The 21,702-nt window shown below is 43.9% G+C and overlaps 1 protein-coding gene across 3 annotated transcripts in view; it reads left to right on the forward strand.

The window, feature by feature from the left end:
- KIF25 (kinesin family member 25) overlaps positions 1–21,702 on the forward strand; it is a 161,928-nt gene that overhangs the window by 11,826 nt on the left and 128,400 nt on the right. For 2 of the 3 annotated variants that reach the window (XR_012243938.1, XM_073627535.1), the window contains exons 2-4: positions 12,488–12,553; positions 12,658–12,780; positions 18,553–18,691. Coding sequence is in view for 2 of the 3 variants with exons in the window: in XM_073627535.1 (XP_073483636.1) it covers positions 12,488–12,553; positions 12,658–12,780; positions 18,553–18,691 (328 nt within the window). In the remaining variant the exon portion in view is untranslated. The remainder of the gene's footprint in view (positions 1–12,487; positions 12,554–12,657; positions 12,781–18,552; positions 18,692–21,702) is intronic. The other variant, XM_073627536.1, reaches the window with a different exon arrangement.

Here is a 21,702-nt window from a genome sequence, read left to right on the forward strand (position 1 = left end):
TCTATCATGTTTTATGCTTTTTTAAGCAATTTTCAATAAATAATATATTTTTATACAAAATAATTTTTTGTTGTTCGCCTATAAAGTCCCGCTGTACCGGGGGTACAAAGGTTTCCCTTTTCCAGGGTCCCCTTTTTTTTGTAACACCCGATGTTTGGTTCGAACTTATGTTTGACCCGAACATCAAGCTCATCCCTGGCAGAGAGACTTGGACGGGGTGGGCAGTTAGGATTAGTAGTATCAAGCGAAGGAACTAAAACTGCATTAACATCTCCGCAATTAATAATGCTGTAAGGATGGTGTGTCAGCACTTTGTCAAACAAGGTAGTTAAAATGTTCTGATCAAAGGGAGGGGAATATGCAGGGGAGGAGGGGTGATAAGGTGTGATCGAAGGCACAGAACCTCAAAAAGGTAGAACTCCTCCAGGGAGAGATAGAGTTTGTCTTCATCCCAGGCAGGACCGCCAATCAACCATGATGAGTGAGACGCAGTGGAGCAGTCAATATGATGAGAAGGATCAGATGTTGAAACTAGAGGCCCAGCACAGCCAGAGATGACAGTTAAGGGGCCATGTAGAGAGGAGTGGTGTGAATGAAGGCTGGAAGGACCACTTGGAGTAGGGGGAATAACACGATAGTTAGAAAGGACCCCCATACAAGGGAAAAAAAGAAACTTGCATGAGCCAGTAAAGCAACAAAATTGTTTAAATAGCTAGGCAGCTGCATCCTCTGGGGTGTCCAGGAATTTGGTGGAGCCTTCATGAACCATACACAGTTTGCTGGGTTAGAGCATGCTATAGGTGGCGCCTGTGAACATCTTGGAAGGTTCTCCTTCTACTTTGGATTTCAGTGGAATAGTCTGGGAACAGCATGATTGTGGTACTCTAGAAGCAGAGTAATAGTTGATTACGTGCTGTAGATAAAATGTGGTCCTGATCTCCATAATTTAGGAACCATACCAGGAAAGGTCTAGGATTAGCGCACAGGCATCTAGGGCCTGTAGGGACATGGCGTGCCCTTTCCACTGCATGAGCAGAGGAGACCTCTGTCAGATTTAGAAGCTCCTTGAAGAAGGATTCAGTAAAAATTTCGGGATGATCACCCTCTGGGAGACCCACCACCCACATGCTTTCCTATAAAGGCGATTTTCCACGTCTTTTGCCCTGTCCAAGATTCTCTGATGTGGCATTGTAGATCTTTTTATGGTGACAGTGTGTACACTGGTAGTATCCTCCATGGCAGACATGTGTTCCTCTGCCTCCATAAACTTGGTGTTGAAATGTATCCAGATTATGGCAGATGAGATTGCACTCAATTGCCAGCTGATCTATGCACTCCATGAGTGAAAAATTGCAATAGTCTATGGCTTGTAGGATGACTTTTGTGTTGGGAGAGTTTCAGGAGGGAGCAGTTGGCTGAGGCTCCAGGCTGCTCTGTGAAGCTGACATGGCCGCTGCATCATGTCTATTGCTAGAGCAGTGTGGGAAGAGAGGGAGCAAGATTGGTGGTGCACGAGCCATGTGACTGATGCTGCAGGGTCACTGGAAATTCCCCCGCAGGAGCAGGTAGATGGCAGGGGCCAAAGCTGCAAGGAATCAGAAGGGTAAGAAAAGGAAGAGCGGAGCTCTCCTTAAACATGTCCGCTACCGATCACATCCTGGCCACGCCCCCTGTGCTGGAAATTTTCTAGATAGGCAACGCCCATCCTCAGATTGATTCGTTGTTTTTATTTATTTATTTTTTAACTTATTTTTATTGGTTTTAAAGAATTAAGTGGTACAAAACAGAGACTCTGGGCATTCCCCGCATTTGAACGAGCGCAAGAGCCGCTTGCACATGCGCAGTGCTTACATTGATCTCGCGCAGTCTAAACGTACTTGCAGGCACAGCAAGCTTGCTCTGAAAAAGTTACTTTCTCATTCTATTTTGGGCATATTTGTTACTTGGGCAGTTGTTACTAAACTTCCTCACATCACCCCACATCACCCCATAATATTGGCGCCTCCATCTTTTGTTAATATTGAATTGAAGATGCCGTGTGCGTTGTCCATAGTGGCACACGGATTTCATTCTCCCGTGCGCCGAGATCACTATAGTAAATGGGGGATTCACGCTCTGTTCCCGGCGCACCGTTTCGTATAAATGAAAATGTGCGTTGCGCCTTGCCATGCGCCTCTACTGATGTCGCACGGCTTTCGTAAATCAGCCCCAATGTAGCATTTATGTGTTGGCTAATTATTTTATTATATGTAATAAAATTATATTGGATTAGCCGGCAGAATCTTGTGTGAAAGAAATATAAAAATGTGAGTTACCAGGCTTTCAGTATCTGATTACTGCACAGGTACGCAGATCAGAAATTCTGACCTCAGTTGCTGCATACTTACTTTGGATCTAATCTGTAATAAAAAAGAACAGCATAACAGCTAGGCATTTCCAGGATGAGGTCAGCAATGGAAATCTATATTTTGTCATGACAGGTTTTCCTTAAAACATGCCCATTATTTATAAGCTTTTTAACTTTCCCTTTGTATTTCCATATGTTAAATTTTGTGATTTTTTTTTTAATATATATGCTCCTTAATGCCACAATACAACTTGAAGAAAAATTTTGTTTTTATAACATCTATTCCAGTTTGACAATCTTTTCAACTGTTCTTAAAAGTTTTTCTCAACACCTTGACAATATGACAGAAGGAAATAAACTGTTAACCATTTCAGCCCCGGAAGGATTTACCCCCTTCCTGACCAGAGCACTTTTTACAATTTGGCACTGCGTCGCTTTAACTGCTAATTGCGCGGTCATGCAATGCTGTACCCAAACGAAATTTGCGTCCTTTTCTTTCCACAAATAGAGCTTTCTTTTGATGTTATTTGATCACCTCTGCGGTTTTTATTTTTTTGCGCTATAAACGAAAAAAGACCGAAAATTTTGAAAAAAAATTACATTTTCTACTTTTTGTTATAAAAAAAATCCAATAAACTCAATTTTAGTCATACATTTAGGTCAAAATGTATTCGGCCACATGTCTTTGGTAAAAAAAATGTCAATAAGCGTATATTTATTGGTTTGCGCAAAAGTTATAGCGTCTACAATCTAGGGTACATTTTCTGTAATTTACATAGCTTTTAGTTTATGACTGCCTATGTCATTTCTTGAGGTGCTAAAATGGTAGGGCAGTACAACCCCCCCCAAATGACCCCATTTTGGAAAGTAAACACCCCAAGGAAATTGCTAAGAGGCATGTTGAGCCCATTGAATATTAATTTTTTTGTCCCAAGTGATTGAATGACAAAAAAAAAAAATTTACAAAAAGTTGTCACTAAATGATATATTGCTCACACAGGCCATGGGCCTATGTGGAATTGCACCCCAAAATACATTCAACTGCTTCTCCTGAGTACGGGGATACCACATGTGTGGGACTTTTTGGGAGCCTAGCCGCGTACGGGGCCCGAAAACCAATCACCGCCTTCAGGATTTCCAAGGGCGTAAATTTTTGATTTCACTCCTCACTACCTGTCACAGTTTTGAAGGCCATAAAATGCCCAGATGGCACACCCCCCTCCCAAATGACCCCATTTTTGAAAGTAGACACCCCAAGCTATTTGCTGAGAGGCATGTTGAGTCCACGGAATATTTTATATTTTGCCACAAGTTGCGGGAAAATGACAAACTTTTTTTTTTTTTTTTTTTGCACAATGTTGCAAAATTTTTTTTTTGCACAATGTTGTCATTAAATGATATATTGCTCACACAGGCTATAGGCATATGTGGAATTACACCCCAAAATACATTCTGCTGCTTCTACTGAGTACGGGGATACCACATGTGTACTCCTCACCACCTATTACCTATGGAATATTTTATATTTTGACACAAGTTGCGGGAAAGTGACACATTTTTTTTTTTTTGCACAAAGTTGTCACTAAATGATATATTGCTCACACAGGCCATGGACATATGTGGAATTGCAACCCAAAATACATTTAGCTGCTTCTCCTGAGTATGGTGATACCACATATGTGGGACTTTTTGGGAGCCTAGCCGCGTACGGGGCCCCGAAAACTAATCACCGCCTTCAGGATTTCTAAGGGTGTAAATTTTTTATTTCACTCTTCACTGGCTATCACAGTTTCGGAGTCCATTGAATGCCCAGGTGGCACAAACCCCCCCCCAAATGACCCCATTTTGGAAAGTAGACACCCCATGCTATTTGCTGAGAGGCATGGTGAGTATTTTGCAGCTCTCATTTGCTTTTGAAAATGAAGAAAGACAAGAAAAAAATTTTTTTTTTCTTTTTTCAATTTTCAAAACTTTGTGACAAAAAGTGAGGTCTGCAAAATACTCACTATACCTCTCAGCAAATAGCTTGGGGTGTCTACTTTCCAAAATAGGGTCATTTGTGGGGGGGTTGTGCCACCTGGGTATTCCATGGCCTCTGAAACTGTGATAGGCAGTCAAGAGTGAAATAAAAAATTTACACCCTTAGAAAGCCTGAAGGCGGTGCTTGGTTTTCGGGGTCCCGTGCACGGCTAGGCTCCCAAAAAGTCTCACACATGTGGTATCCCTGTACTCAGGAGAAGCAACAGAATGTATTTTGGGGTGTAATTTCACATATTCCCATGGCATGTTTGAGCAATATATAATTTAGTGACAACTTTGTGCAAAAAAAAAAAAAATAAAAATAAAAAAAAAAATTGTCTTTTTCCCACAACTTGTGTCACAATATAAAATATTCCATGGACTCGACATGCCTCTCAGCAAATAGCTTGGGGTGTCTACTTTCCAAAATTACACTTTTTTTTACATGAAAACATTATTTTATTTTTTTTGCAAGAAAATTACTTTGAACTCCCAAACATTATATATTTTTTTAAAGCAAATGCCCTACAGATTAAAATGGTGGGTGTTTCATTTTTTTTTTTCACACAGTATTTGCGCAGCGATTTTTCAAACGCACTTTTTTAAATTTTAATGCACTAAAACACACTATATTGCCCAAATGTTTGATGAAATAAAAAAAGATGATCTTAGGCTGAGTACATGGATACCAAACATGACATGCTTTAAAATTGCGCACAAACGTGCAGTGGCAACAAAATAAATTCAGTTTTTAAAGGCCTTTTAAAGCCTTTACAGGTTACCACTTTAGATTTACAGAGGAGGTTTACTGCTAAAATTACTACCCTCGATCTGACCTTCACGATGATACCTAACATGCATGGTGCAATTGCTGTTTACATTTGACGCCAGACCGACGCTTGCGTTCGCCTTAGCGCGAGAGCAGGGGGGGACATGGGTGCTTTTTTTTTTTCCTTTTTTTTTTTTTTTTTTGCTTTTTTATCTTATTTTTAAACTGTTCCTTTCATTTTTATTTTTTTTAATCATTTTTAATTGTTATCTCAGGGAATGTAAATATCCCCTATGATAGCAATAGGTAGTGACAGGTACTCTTTTTTGAAAAAATTGGGGTCTATTAGACCCTAGATCTCTCCTCTGCCCTCAAAGCATCTGACCACACCAAGATCGGTGTGATAAAATGCTTTCCCAATTTTCCAATGGCGCTGTTTACATCCGGCGAAATCTAAGTCATGAAATGCTCGTAGCTTCCGGTTTCTTAGGCCATAGAGATGTTTGGAGCCACTCTAGTCTCTGATCAGCTCTATGGTCAGCTGGCTGAATCACCGGCTGCATTCTCAGGTTCCCTGTTGAGACAGGAGAGCCAGAGAAAAACACGGAAGATTGTGGGGGGGGGGGGCATTCCCTCCCACTGCTTGTAAAAGCAGTCTAGAGGCTAATTAGCCGCTAGGATTGCTTTTACATGAAAGCCGACCGCTGGCTGAAAAGAATGATACCAAGATGATACCTAAACCTGCAGGCATCATTCTGGTATAACCACTCAAAGTCGTGAATTGCGTACCTGAAGACAAAAAAATGGTTAACAATAAAACACAGTAAATGGTAAAGTATAAAAAATTGCATACCTGAAAAGCAAACATGATAAAACATAATAACAATAAAACATTGTAGAATAGAATACAGTAAAAAAGAGCAGAACAATAGAGAGAGAATATAGAGAGAGAGAACAATGAAACGACAACTATTTTTTTAATTTAATATATTTTTTTGTTTTTTTTTTTTACACTTTTTTTTGTAACTGTAACCGGTTCCAGGTTCGGGTCTCTCAAAATGCGATGGCATCTTGGGAGACCCTGTGAAAGTGTGCCTAGTCTGTGCAATGCTGTACCCTACGCTAATACTCAACTAGTGTATGGTAGCGTTCAAAACATTCACCAATGCAAAGACCAGGATTATCAGGACAGGAGGGAAAATAATAGTGGGTGTCACGCCTATATCCGCGCTTGCTGCAGACATGACATCTTTTTTGGGGGGGTTCGTTGGGTAGGGGTACTCGGGAGGACATAAAGAAAATGCCTCTCATGCAGCCGACTGCATTTGGTTGGGATGTGAATGGGGGAAGTACGGGTGCTGCAGAAGTGGTGGGTTCCCAATTAGGATTGGCGAATGCAGCAGGAAGGGCACTATGGGCACGACGGGCCTGTGTTTGTCTTCTTCTTGGTGGCAGCGGGACACTACTTGTGCTTGCCACCTCACCAGCTTGAACTGCATTTATGGGACTCGCCACGTCACCAAGTGTTACTGCAGTGCTGGTTTGACTATGACTGGGGTGTACTAGGCCGCTGGTGCTTGCCAGTTCACCAAAATGCTACAAAAAAAAACTGTTAGCGATCGCAGGGATCAGGCCTGACTCTGCGAACGCAGCAGTTATGCGTTTATTGTTTTGTAAGTGACAGTGATCGATCGATACTGCACTTGGGTGGGCTGGGCTGGGCCTGGCGGAGGGGCAAAATGCAGGTGCTAGCAGGTATCTGGGCTGATCCCGCTAACACTGCCTTTTTGGGAACTCTAAACTGCTGGGGACGCTAGTATAGATCTGATCGGATCAGATATTGATCCGTTCAGATACTATACGAATAAGGGAGGTGTACGGTGCGTGCGTGGGTGTTAGCGGTACTGGCGCTAACCTGACGCTGCTTGGGGCTGGTGCTTGCCAGTTCACCAAAACGCTACCAAAAAAACTGTTAGCGATCGCAGGGATCAGGCCTGACTCTGCAAACGCTGCAGTTATGCGTTTAGAGTTTTGTAAGTGACAGTGATCAATCGATACTGCACTTGGGTGGGCTGGGCTGGGCCGGGTGGAGGGGCAAAACGCAGGTGCTAGCAGGTATCTGGGCTGATCCCGCTAACACTGCCTTTTTGGGAACCCTAAACTGCTGGGGATGCTAGTATAGATCTGATCGGATCAGATATTGATCAGTTCAGATGCTATACCACTAAGGGAGGCGTATGCTGCGTGCGTGGGTGTTTGCGGTACTGGCGCTAATCTGACGCTGCCTGGGGCGACGCATATCACCGCCGGACGATCAGGGGGCTAAACCTTTATTCGGTAATAAACAGCGGGTGCCCTGACACTATAAAAAATAAACAAACTAACCAGCGTCACCCGTAACAGTTATACGGTGATCACTGGTGAAAGGGTTAACTAGGGGGCAATCAAGGGGTTAAAACATTTATTAGGTAGTATATGGGGGTCCCTGTCGCTATAAAACGCTGACGGCGAACCTAAATATTTAGCTCCCTAACTAGCGTCACCAGTGACACTAATACAGCGATCAGAAAAATGATCGCTTAGTGACACTGGCGACGGGGGGTGATCAAGGGGTTAAAACTTTATTAGGGGGGGTTAGGGGGGTACCCTAGACCTAAAGGGGGCCTAACACTAACTGCCCTACCACAAGTCCCATCATGCCTCTGTCTGTGGGGACTTGTAACTGTCAGTCTTCCAATGCCTCATGGGACTTGTAGTTCCGCAACAGCTGGAGGGCCGCCAGTTTGAGACCCCTGTTCTACTGTGTGTGTGTGTGTTTGTGCACTCACAATGAAGTCTTCTCTCCTCCTCGCCAGAACAGAAAATGCCGAGCCGAGGGGAGATTACATCATTTCCTCTGCTGCTGTTTAGCATAGAGCAGCAGAGGAATGATCCCATTGGCTGGGAGCGATCACGAGGCGGGGGCCTCCCCCTCACCTCCGATCAGGGGGGGACAAACGCCGACCACCTCGGCCACCGGGGGGGGTCCGATTGGACCCCCCCGCCCGCGGGAGGCAGATCACGTACAGGTACGTGATTCTGCCTGCCGTGCCATTCTGCCGCAGTATATCTGCGTGAGGCGGTCGGCAACTGGTTAATTAAAATAAAGTATGCACATACTGTAGGTATGCATTAGTAAAGCTGGGTACACACATGATCCGAATATCGACTGGTTCAGCAGAAACCAGCTGACATTCGGTACATGTGTACAGCTGCCTGTCTGACAGAAGCCAGTCTAACGATCGGCTTCTGTTCTCAGTGTGTCCTCCTCTCAGAAAACAGTAGCACAGCGGGGAAGATCACCTCACTACCATCGCTTGTATTAGTATGGCGATCTGTCGGTTGTTTTTTTTTTTCAATTTGCTAGAATGAAAAAAGTCTGAGTATGTGAACCCAGCTTAAGTTGAGAAAATTCCCATTTAATAGGAAACTGTGAATACTAGAGGAACATAGGTGTATTTGCTTGATTACGAGACAATGCACGTAAAGGGTTAGTTCAATTTTACCAAAATACTGCCTATGCAGATAAGGGACGTCTGTAAATAAAAACAAACTATGCCGCTCTGATTAAAGTTGCCTATAAAGTTGAATAATGCCCTTCTCTATAGGTGTAGGCCTTTTACTTATCTCATGAAGCCTGACTGGAATACTCCCAAGATGTTACTAGGACATTTCTAAATTCCCACCCTATTAGATTGTAAGCTCTTCTGAGCAGGGCCCTCTTAATCCTCCTGTATCTTATTGTATTATAACTGTATTGTCTCCCTTTTATATTGTAAAGCGCTGCGTAAACTGTTGGCGCTATATAAATCCTGTATAATAATAATAAGCGAGGCCTAGTCGTTACTGCTCGCTTCCTACATTGCAGGAGTGAGCTTTCAAATGCTGAGCTCAAAGACACTGCATGAGGGGATAGAGAGAGCATGTGAGGGGGGCATGAATCAGAGCATAGGTTCACTCCTGTGTGCAATAGTGCACATAGATGTTTGGATCCACTGAGTCACCAGGTAAAATAGCTAACTACAGGCAGAATCGCTTGCTGTGCTCAAACGTGAATTCAAAAGTCCAGCAGACAGGTGGTCCAGCCAGACAGCAGCTGACGTTAGTCTTGAATATACAATCTTAGTAAAATCCAGAAAGCAGTTCCAATGCAGAAATGTGACTGAGCTGCTACCAACAGCTTACAGTCAATTACTACCAACTGAGAGCCTGTAGTCCTGGCTCCTGATGACAACAGCGATATGCAGCCAATAACAGTGTTACATGATTGGGAGCCCCAGTCTTCTGGCTTTGGGTGTCATGGCCCATTTAAATTGCTCATGGCAAAGGCTTTCACTGCCGTTTGAACCTAGATGCAGTGCCAAGCATTAACCAGCAGGTGATGGAAGCTTAAAGCCCAACTCTAGACTCATAAGGTCTTCCCTATTTGCCCTACCTCCCTTTTGGAGAACCACAGCAGCAATCTTAAAATGCTATACATACCTTTTTTCCAGTGTTCCTTGGTCTGCTGCAGTGACGTCACAGGCCCTCTTCGCCCTTTTCTTCCCCTAACAGTAGGAGTTATGACCTAACACCATTTTCTACACCCTTCCCCTGTGAGTCCAGAGAAGGGGATGGAGCTTTAATGCCCTGGGCTCACAGGAAGTGAGTTAAATGAACCTGGGTGTTATTAAACCAAGTAAACAAGCATGGCTGTATTATTGATGGGGTACATCTGCAGGGGACTGTGTCCAGACTAGGTGCTTTTTCCTATCATCCCTATTGTGGAATGCTCAAGCTACCTAAAAAAAATAGTCAGCTTCATGGATCCATGTAGTCAGCATCTTCCTGAGGGGCCTAACACCTGCAGATCTGGCCAGATCGGGCTTAGTCAAGTTTCAGCACTGGTAACTTCTACCTGTGGGTGAGGTTTACCAGCTTAATTCCCCAGTATGAAGGTCCACAGGCTTTGTACCTTCAGGTCCATTGTTATCCACCAGGGAGTTAACTTCTGTCTCCTCCCTCGTGGGAGTATTAGGCATTAGGAGATTCTTCTCTCAGGATCATCTACCTGTCTCCTTTTTTTCTCTCGGTCTGTTTCAGCCCACTACTCCATTGTTATGGGTCTAGTTTCAAAGCATTATAAAGTGTCTGGCTCCATTGACCAGGTAATGGCTTGTGTGATCCCTCAGCCTTTCCAAATAGCTGAGATGAATTCTTCTCCTTGTATCTTAGAACCACTATCCCCAGGGCTACTGTCTGACTTTTCCCTTTTACATGAGGGAATCCCGCGGGCACGTCCCCAGGAGTCTGTTAGACAATGTGATAATGGTGATTCCTTTTCCTGTGACAACTGTCTGAAAAGGGATTTCTCTCAGTTTGAAGATATTTTTTAACTTCCTATTGTTTCTACAGGACAGGACATGAAGGAAAATCTCCCTAATGGGATACATCAAAGAAAAAAGAAACTGACAGGTTGAAATAACGCACAAAAAGAAAACTTTCAGTTGAAAACAACACAGCAACTGTTGAAAAAGTACAGTCAAACTGTTTGGGGGGGGGGGGCACTAGAGGTCAAAGTGTATGGGGGGAGTACCAGTGCCTGTGGAGAAGTAGCACTGGTGTTAGGGAAGGGGGGATAAAGTAATGGTGTCTGTAGGAGGGTGTTTCGGGTGGGAGTGGGGGGGGGGGTTGTGGAATAAAACATTGGTGTCAGTGAGGGAAGCATGAGGGTCTGTTGGAGGGGGGAGAACAAACAAATAAGATTAGTCCTCAGTTTGGGGGATAATGCATTGGTGCTCGATGGTTTGGTGAGATTTTTTTTTTTTTTTATTCATCCCGAGGCAGCTAAGGAACAGCCCAGTACAGGGTTGTAGGTAAGTATAGCCTAAGGTTATAACCTATGTGCTGAGGTTGAGAAGGAAAGCCATCCTCAGGATGATCCTGCTAAAAGAACCACCCTGCCTACCTGGGATCTCAAGCTATAGGTCTAAAAAAACACCTGATCCCTAGTTCCAGCAAAGCGTTAGCTGCTATGGAGCTGGGATCATAAATCTTAGCAGTAGCACTAAGTGAATTTGCCGGAATAAAGACAGAGCAAAGGAAAGCATTAAAGGGTAACTCTACTTTCCGGGGGGCGGGTATAGCAAATAAAGAAAAAATAATATAGTGTATACAATTGGGACACAAGTCATATTGTGATTGAATGTTATTCAAAATTACCTTTCTTTTTCAATCTGCAGCTCTAAAAAAATTCTGAAAATGCAATGCAATATGGCTACCTGGATGTGTTCTGTGTGTAAAGAATGCCCCCCAGAAATATAATTTCCTGCTTGTGTGATTGGCTCACTGATACAAGTCATCCCCTGCAACACAAATGTAATTTTTGGTGAGATACTTTCAATAGGAAATCACTTCTAAAGGGATGCAGGCCCAGCAGTTTTCCTCGTTAGAGCCCTGCAGGTGCACAGCTGATTGATAATTATGACACCACTCCCAATAGACTTACTCAGCACAGAGGAACAGAGATTTCTTCAGAATAACAAAATGTAGGAATCTGCAACAAAGTTTGTTACAATCCTTGTAAAGTACATAGATCACCCAGAGGGGAATGTTTTTTTCTCAACAAAATTGGAGTTACACTTTAAAAGAACCTTCATCAATAGACTGTGGATTCATCAAAAAGGAGGGTCTATCCTTAGGTAGAAAGATCCCACAAAGTCATCAAGGCATGCTCCGTTCCTGTCAGAGGTTGACAGCAAAGCAATTCACTGTTTAAGAAGATGAGCGGCATTTCTCTTATGACTTCTTTTAATACCTGACATAAAATGTAATAATCTAAGGTGTTCACATGTGTACAACAGTGGCTAAGTGGTTAGCACTTCCACCTGGCAGCAATTGGGGTGGCTGGTTCGAATCCCAACCACGGCACTACCTGCCTGGAGTTTGCATGTTCTACCTGTGCCTCAGTGGGTTTCCTCCGGGTACTCCGGTTTCCTCCCACACTCCAAAGACATGCAGGCAGGTTAATTGGTTCCTGTCTAGATTGGCCCCGGTATGTGGATGTATAAATGTGAGTTAGGGATCTTAGATTGTAAGCTCCTTGAGGGCAGGGACTGATGTGAATGTACAATTTATATGTAAAGCTCTGCATAAGTTGACGGCGCTAAAAAAAGTACCTGTAATAAAAATAATAATATCCTTTTTTTCTGTCTTGTATTTGCATTTCTAGAAGCAAAGCAGTATTAGTACTTTCACTAGTACTTTTGAGCTTCAAAACCCATTCAAGTTGCCTTATATTTGAATTGTCTAATAATTAAAACATTATCATTTAGGTTAAAGAAGAAAATATTATTGTTCTGAAAACAGAAAATGCCATCTTACATTTGAAACTAGCAGAGGTAAATTTCTGTGGTGGGATGCTGTATTTCAGTTTTGAATTTACTGTGTGTGTGTGTGTATGGATGTGTATCACCTTAAACTATTGTTAATTACTCTCTTTTAGTGTATGTCTCAAACTTTAAAGTCAAATGAAGGATATGCACAAATTTATGAAATTTACAATCAGAACAAAAATGTACACCAAATCATCAGTGATACTCTCATCAAAGTCAGTTTGGCAATGCAGGTATGTATAAAGATAAAATACCACTTATAAATAGATCCAGGGGTGTAGATAAGGGGGGCTCAGGGGTGTTCAAACCGCCCCCAGAGCATCTTGGCAAAATGCCCAGACAGTGTCCCTTCTGTTTAGCCTCAGCATCAGCACAGTAGAAGCAATCAAAGTTTCGGAGTGCAGCAGCCAGCCCCCCTTCTATTGTGCCCCATCCCCTCAGTTTAATAAGAGGTCCCCCTGAAAAGCATGAAATTACTGCAAGGTCTCAGATGCCAGCAATTGACAGTGCATGGTTGAGGGAACTCCTAGACGCCTCCTCGAGGTATCATATCACACAGCCGAAGGGAGACTGGGGATGCAGGAGTTTTCCTTCTCCTTTTTCCCGTGCTGAATCTGAGGTCTGGAAAGTGGGGAGGCATGAATTTTCTGTAATTTAATTAGGAATCTTTGCTGGGAGAGAGGGTGTTGGCTGAGGAAGATATTTTTGCTTTGGGGGGTTGGTTTATAGACATTTTAATTTTTGGGGGTATATTTGAGGGAGGGAGATATTTTACAGTAGGAATAGTTGCTTGGTGAGGGAGGGTTCTTAGGAGGGAGAGGGTTTTTTTTCCTTTTAAAATAGATGTTTTTTTTTTTAATTATACTTACCTAGGTGGATGGAGCATCAGTCCAATGTTGCATCTGTCCCCAGCTGCTTCTAAGACCAACAACAGAGCAATTGAAGACCATTGATCACTCAGTTCTCAGCCTTCAGTGAAAAAAGAGTGGTGACTGTCAGTCCCTGGCTCTGCCCCCCCTCCCTCCCCTAATCTCACTGGAATGCCAGGCTGTGGAGGGGGTAGGAACGGCTGGCTCAGGGTCCTTGTGGATCACTGAGAGGCTGAGTGAGCTGCTGGTCCAGGCATCTGGGTGAATCCTGACTTTAAAGTTAGGATCTTTCCACAGCCTGGACCCTCTGAGTGATGTCAGCTGACAGCAGGCTATAGCTGACTGTCGGCTAAAAATGGGTCACAAAAGTACAGAACAAACTGCACTCCTCCCCAGGAGAAGTACAACCAAGCGGTATGCCGTACCTTCAGAGCGCATGCACTGGTGACATCACCGGCTGCTTTCCATGTAAATATCTCCTAAACACCACAAGTTTAGGAGATATTCACTGTACCTACAGGTAAGCGTTATTATAGGCTTACTTGTAGGTACACGTTCAAAAGCTGGGTTTACTACATTAAGACTGAATAAAAGCCAACCATATTGACCAGGTGCAAAGAGCACCATCCTGTGATAGGCAGTGCACAATATATATTTTTTTCATCTCTTAAAACATTTCATAAAATTTCTTAGGATGCAGTTTTTTTAAGATTTAAATAAATCACTGAATTTACTGCCCACCACAATATGTTGCCCCTTGCACCTGCTCAACTTTCAACATAAGGTTAGCTCAAATCCAATCTTGGGTCTCATTCATACATCCTACATGACCATGGTGTAGCAAGTATACTGCAAATACCTGGATCTCAGATCTTCCAATCTCTTTTCAGCCTATCACTCAGGGGAACAGGCAGAGCAGCTGACAAAAAAGAAAAATTCTGGGATCCTGGCTGTAGGTATTCATGGTATATTTGCCATTCCATGGGCATTTAGAATATGAATGAGATCTAAAGCACACGGTAAGTTTTTTGTAGTTCAACCCAGCGCACTGAGCGAAAAATAACTAGGGAGCTTAGGAGGAGCTTGCTGTACTAATGAATACACTACCACACCACAACTGCGTGCATTGCGTTCTATTCAGTTGAATGGGGATCATTTTTGCTGCGCTGCATTGCAAAGACTCACTCTGCTGTCACATGTTTTTACCGTACCTCCCCCAACATAAAAGTGTAAATGATGCTTTTAAGTTTGAAAGACCTGAACCTCCCCCCAGGAAAAAAAAATATCTACGGCACTGAATAGATCTTTACTAAACATAATAGATGGGACTGTTCTCTTATCAGTATATGTTAAAGTGATTGTAAAGGATCGTTTTTTTATTTTTTTAAAATAACAAATATGTTATACTTTCCTCCATTGTGCAGCTCATTTTGCACAGAGTGGCCCCAAACATCCTCTTCTGTGGTCTCCCGGCAGCTCTCGCGCCTCCTCCCCGCATCAGATAACCCCCCAGCAGAAGCGCTCTCCTGGTGGTTACCGTGCAGGCACACTCCTGAGTCCAGCATTTGCACCCATAGACATGGATGCCAGACTCGGCCCCGCCCCCCCGTGCCGCATCATTGGATTTGTTTGACAGCAGCGGAAGCCAATGGCTGCGCTGCTATCAATCCATCCAATCAAGAGCCGGGACAGCGTGTCAGATAAGTAAGATGGGGGGGCTGGGGGGGCGGTGACTGGCAGGTCTATCCAATCAAGAGTCGGAAGAGCGTGTCAGGTAAGTAATACGGGGGGGGGGGGTGTTTTTTCACCTTAATGCATAGGATGACGGAGAGATCACATGGTAAACGGCCGCGATCAGCGGCCATTTACCGGGATCCAGATGACCCGGCGGTCACGGATGTGTTCAGGTGCGCGCCCCAGGGGGGGCGCACGAGAGGGGAACTCTGGGAAGACGTCATATGACGTGATCCCATAGTTAAGCAACCGCCCTGCTGCCGTCATTAGGCTATGGGCCGGTTGTAAAGTGGTTAATGTCTAAACCGCTGGCAACAAAAGTGAGTGCACCTCTAAGGGGGGCGTCGGTAGTAAAGCGCTGCTATTTTTAGTGGCGCTTTACCGTTGTTTTACCGCTTTCCATTGATTTCAATGGGCAGGGGCGCTTTAGGAGCGGTGTATACACCGCTCCTAAAGCACCCCAAAGATTCTGTTTGCAGGACTTTTTTAACATCCCAAAATCGCACTGCCCCAGTGTGAAAGCACTCAGGCTTTCACACTGGAGTGACAGGAGAGGCGCTTTGCAGGTGCTATTTTTAGCGCTAAAACGCCTGTAAAGCGCCTCAGTGTGAAAGTAGCTTAAGTGAAAATGTCCAAATTGGGCGCAAAGTGTCAACATTTTGTGTGGCCACCATTATTTTCCAGCACTGCCTTAACCCTCTTTGGCATGGAGTTTACCAGAGCTTCACAGGTTGCCACTGGAGTTCTCTTCCACTCCTCCATGATGATATCACTGAGCTGGTGGGTGTTAGAGACCTTGCGCTCCTCCACCCTCCCTTTGAGGATACCCCACAGGTGCTCAATAGGGTTTAGGTCTGGAGACATGCTTGGCCAGTGCATCACCTTTACGCTCAGCTTCTTTAGCAAGGCAGTGGTCATCATGGAGATGTGTTTGGGGTCGTTATCATGTTGGAATACTGCCCTGCGGCCCAGTCTCCGAAGGGAGGGGATCATGCTCTGCTTCAGTATGTCACGGTACATGTTGGCATTCATGGTTCCCTCAATGAACTGTAGCTCCCCAGTGCTAGAGGCCTGTCCTGAGTGGAACCCATCCTGTTATACCGCTATATGGTCTTGACCACTGTGCTGCATCTCAGATTTAGGGGTCTTGGCAATCTTCATTAAGCCTAGGCCATCTTTATGTAGAGCAATAATTATTTTTTTTCAGATCTTCAGAGAGTTCTTTGCTGTGAAGTGCCATGTTGAACTTCCAGTGACCAGTATGAGAAAGTGAGAGCAATAACACCAAATTTGACACACTTGCTTCCCATTCACACCTTAGATCTTGTAACACTAACGAGACACATAACACCGGGGAGGAAAAATGGCTTAGCTGTACACTCACTACTTTACATTGCAGCAGTGTCATTTCTTCAGTGTTGTCACATGAAAAGATATATCGTATTTTCCGCACCATATGGCGCACCGGATTATAAGGCGCAGTCTCAATTACGGGGACTATTTCTGTACTTGACCATACATAAGGAGCACTGCATTATAAGGCGCATGCTAAAACATATGGTCTACAAAAAAACAAGCAAACAAAAGCCGTGGGGGGTAAATGCCCTACCCTTACCCAGGCCATGTATATGGGCTTGCTTTAATGTCCGGTATCTGCAGACAATGCCAAAGTAGTAAGTAAAACTTACTGATCCCTGCAGGAATGATCAGCGGTATCACCAAAAGTAGATCGCCCAGCTCACAGGTAGGAGAAACACCGGCCACACTGCGCTGGAGATACAGTGCATGAGAAGGGACGAATGACTTCCCGGTCCGTACGGGGATAGTCAGTAGTCTCACTGAGATCGGGACGCTCCGCTCACACAGCAATACACACACCAGCCGTGTAGCACTGGAGTAGGGACCCATGTGATGTGGCTCCAGGCGCATCAACAGTGTGCTAGTGCCCAGGTGTAAAAGGGGTTTGATGGATTTGTTTAGATTGTAGATCTCCTTCAAAGTGGAATGGTTGGTTTATCGCTGCCAGCGTACGTCCCTGTGTCATAGTGGGTAATGATTTTGGAACTCAGTGCACATATAAGGCGCACCGGATTATTAGGCGCATGGCCGATTTGGAGGAAAATATAAGGCTTTTAGGTGCGCCTTATAGTGCGGAAAATACGGTAATAAAATATTTACAAAAATGTGAGATACTGTACATACTCTATCATAGGACACCACAACAGGTCACAATTTGACTGTAATTATGGTGTACCATAAGATGAATAAAGTGAGCTTTAAACTCATTAATGGAAAATAGGTGTCCTAGGACAAAGAAAGATTGGCTGAAAACACAAGGATCATTTTAGGCTTTTATTTCTCTAGGCAGGCATGGAAAGAGAGAGCTATGCTAGAGTGAAACGGGAGATCAGTAGTGTGAAAACATGGATTTCATGCAATTTTGGCAGAGTTAGTTAAGTTGGAAGTCAGACGGAGAGAATGATTCATAAATAAATCGAGTAGTGTTTGTTTTGCGGTGGAAGGAAACATTTACATATGTGAAATCTATATGTGCATACATCATCCAGCATTGGATAGTAGAAAGGAAGAGCAGAAACCAGTAGGTGTGGAAGCAAAAGGTGGACATTGAAGATCCGTCATCCAAGCAGTACTACTGTAGCCTAAAATTGCCTAAGGAAGTCTGAGATGATGAGGTAGCCTCTGTTTTCTCTCCAGCCTAGACACAACTGGATAGCATGACAAGTGGTGCAAGGTCACTGAAGTGAATAAATAGCCTGTGAAGTATAACCTGATCCATCAGAATATGAGAGCATTGAGGCATCTTTTCTCCCAACAGCTCAGTTTACCCTTTCCTTGCTCTGTTGCATCAGCAAATCACTGTTCTCCAGCCAAGATGGCTGCCCCATGCACTAGAGATATTTCATAGACAAGCATTACAAAGTGGTCTCCTTAACCTCTTGGCGCTAGCCGCACGCAAATATGCAGCCTCTGTGCGCCTGGGCCTTAGCACCGAGAGGCCGCATATTTGCGTGAATTGAGGTCAATAGCGCTGTACCAAGAGCGCACGCCCTGCACGCTCCCGTCACAGTGACTGGCATCTAACTGAAAGCTCCTGAACGCATGCAGCGAATCACGGCGGTCACATGATCTTAAGCCACCCCCCGCCTCCCAGCATCTTAAACCTCTTAAAAAGCTGGGAGGCGCCAACGTGAATAGGTTAAAGATGGCTGCTGCACTTCTGCATTAATGAATATTCAGTTTAACCCTGTCCACACTTGCAGAAAGATAATACAGAAGCAATAAAGGAGGAAGTTTCACAGCAGTTATCAGCTACAGCTCAGGTTACAGTATATTTTAGCTTGTCAAGTAATTCATTATTTTACATTGACTTTTTTCTCACAGGGTTTGAAACAAAATGTAGGACTTCTAAGAACATTTGTAGTTGAGCATTTGGAAAATATTCAAAACCAATTGAAAGAACAGTTTCAATTACTACTGAACAATGTCCAAATAATACAGCACAGTAAACAATGTTTGCAAGGTAAGAGGCAAATAATATGGACAACTTTATTGGAAAATAGAAATGCATGAATTAAAAAAAAACTCTCTGTTGACAATTCATTTATCAACTAAACATAACTAAAGAGTAATCAGACACTTTAAAGCTGTTTTGTGTATGGGTATGCTGTTTTACAAAGTTTTCTCAGTGCAAATTGAAATTTTGTAATGCAGCATCACCCTAAAGCAGTGATGGCAAACCTTGGCACTCCAGATGTTTTGGAACTACATTTCCCATGATGCTCATCTACACTGCAGAGTGCATGAGTATAATGGGAAATGTAGTTCCAAAACATCTGGGGTGCCAAGGTTCACCATCACTGCCCTATACCATGGGGAATAGAACATTGGTGCGTGTTAAAGAACAAATGGGTTCAGCATGCAATAGCAGGGAGCAATAATGGTGGATGGACTTTTTGAAAACAAAAATGTACATATATGTTTAGTAAGATTTTGTTGTGATTGTGAAGACAACTATTATTATATTACCTTAACCACTTAAGCCCCGAACCTTTTGGCTGCCTAAAGACCAGAGGACTTTTTACAATTTGGCACTGCGCTGCTTTAACTGGTAATTGCGTGATCATGCGATGTTGTACCCATACAAAATTTGCGTCCTTTTTTTCCTCCAAATAGAGCTTTCTTTTGATGGTATTTGATTGCCTCTGCAATTTTTATTTTTTGCGATATAAACGGAAAAAGATCGAAAATTTTGAAAAAAAATGATATTTTCTACTTTTCGTTATAAGAAAAATCCAATAAACTCAATTTTAGTCATACATTTAGGCCAAAATGTATTCAGCCCCATGTCTTTGGTAAATAATATGTCAATAATCGTATATTTATTGGTTTGTGCAAAAGTTATAGCGTCTACAAACTAGGGTACATTTTCTGGAATTTACACAGCTTTTAATTTATGACTGCCTATCTCATTTCTTGAGGAGCTAATATGGCAGGGCAGTGCAACCCCCCCCCCCCCCAAATGACCCCATTTTGGAAAGTAGACACCTCAAGGAAATTGCTGAGAGGCAGGTTGAGTGTCTACTTTCCAAAATGGGGTCATTTGGGGGTCCCAAGTGATTGAATAATGACAAAAAAAAAAAAACATTTTTTTACAAAAAGTTGTCACTAAATGATATATTGCTCACACATGCCATGGTTATATGTGGAATTGCACCCCAAAATACATTTTGCTGCTTCTCCTGAGTACGGGGATACCACATGTGTGGGACTTTTTGGGGGCCCTGAAAACCAAGCACGGCCTTCAGGATTTCTAAGGGCGTAAATTTTTTATTTCACTCCTCACTACCTATCACAGTTTTGAAGGCCATAAAATGCCAAGATAGCACAACCCCCCCCCCCCCCCAAATGACCCAATTTTGGAAAGTAGACACCCCAAGCTATTTGCTGTGAGGCATGTTGAGTCCATGGAATATTTTATATTTTGCCACAAGTTGCGGGAAAATGACAAACTTTTTTTTAATTTTTTTTTGCACAATGTGGCAAAATTTTTTTTGCACAATGTTGTCACTAAATAATATATTGCTCACACAGGCTATGGGCATATGTGGAATTACACCCCAAAATACATTCTGCTGCTTCTACTGAGTACGGGGATACCACATGTGTACTCCTCACCACCTATTACAGTTTCAAAGGCCATAAAATGCCAAGATAGCACAAAACTTCCCCAAATTACCCCATTTTGGAAAGTAGACACCCCAAGCTATTTGCTGAGAGGCATGGTGAGTGTTTTTCAGCTCTCATTTGTTTTTGAAAATGAAGATGGACAAGAAAATTTTTTTTTTCTTTTTTCAATTTTCAAAACTTTGTGACAAAAAGCGAGGTCTGCAAAATACTCACCATACCTCTCAGCAAATAGCTTGGGGTGTCTACTTTCCAAAATGGGTTAATTTGGGGGGGGGGGTTGTGCCATCTGGGCATTCCATGGCCTCCAAAACTTTGATAAGGCAGTGAGGAGTGAAATAAAAAAATTACACCCTTAGAAAGCCTGAACACATGTGGTATCCCTTTACTCAGGAGAAGCAACAGTATGTATTTTCAGGGCCGATCCCAGGCGGGTGCTCAGGGTGCAGTGCACCCGGGCGCCAGAGAGGTGAGGGCACTGAAGCACCAGAGTGCTCCCCTCCCTCCTCCTCTCTGTGTCCAGAGGTGGCTCTCTCAGCAGGTCACCGCTGCTGCTGTGTTTTTCGCTGCTCAAGCCCTTCCCCCTCCCTCCTCCTGCCAGAGAAGGAGAGCAGCCGCCGGAGATCGGAGCAGCTGGTCTCTGTGTGGAGAGAAACCAGCCGCGCAATGACGTCGCGGGGGGGGGGGCGCACCATCACCGTGCCTGACACATGTTCTCCTCCTTTGCCTCTCACTCTCGCCCAAGCCTTTTTCCATCTGCTCTCCACCCGGGGGGCACGGCTGCACACTGTCCTCTCCTCTCTAGCTGCCGCCCAGGTGTTTTTATGTACCCTAATGGAGGGGGTTTGTCCTGGGGGTCTGTACTAATGGAGGGGGGGTTTGTCCTGGGGGGTATATTTACTAATGGAGGGGGGTTTGTCCTGGTGGGGGTCTGTACGAATGGAGGGGGGTGGTTTGTACTGAGGGGGTCTATACTGATGAAGGGGTGTCTGTACTGAGGGAGGGGTTTAGACTTAGTGGGGGGTCTGCACTGTGGGGCAACTATAGTTGGTGGAAGGGGGGTGACACCATGTTATACCGCACCTGGTGACACCAACCCTAGTGACGCCACTGCAGCTGCGGGCTCTTCTTTCCCCCCTCCCTCCCCCTCTCCTCCTCACGTGCACTGCTGTACTAGTGAGCGGCACAGCTGCCCACTATGTTTCTTCCCCCGCCTTCATATCAGCCAGGGAAGAAATAGAATAGAAAAAGGAGCAGAGAAGAGGATTGTGGGACATATAGTCCCAAGCACTGGCAGCCCCACTATAACATGGAAACTGCAGCTCACACAGCATTCTCAGCTGAATG

This window comes from Aquarana catesbeiana, linkage group LG04, assembly GCF_042186555.1.
Source record: "Aquarana catesbeiana isolate 2022-GZ linkage group LG04, ASM4218655v1, whole genome shotgun sequence".
NCBI classification, from domain to species: Eukaryota; Metazoa; Chordata; class Amphibia; order Anura; family Ranidae; genus Aquarana; species Aquarana catesbeiana.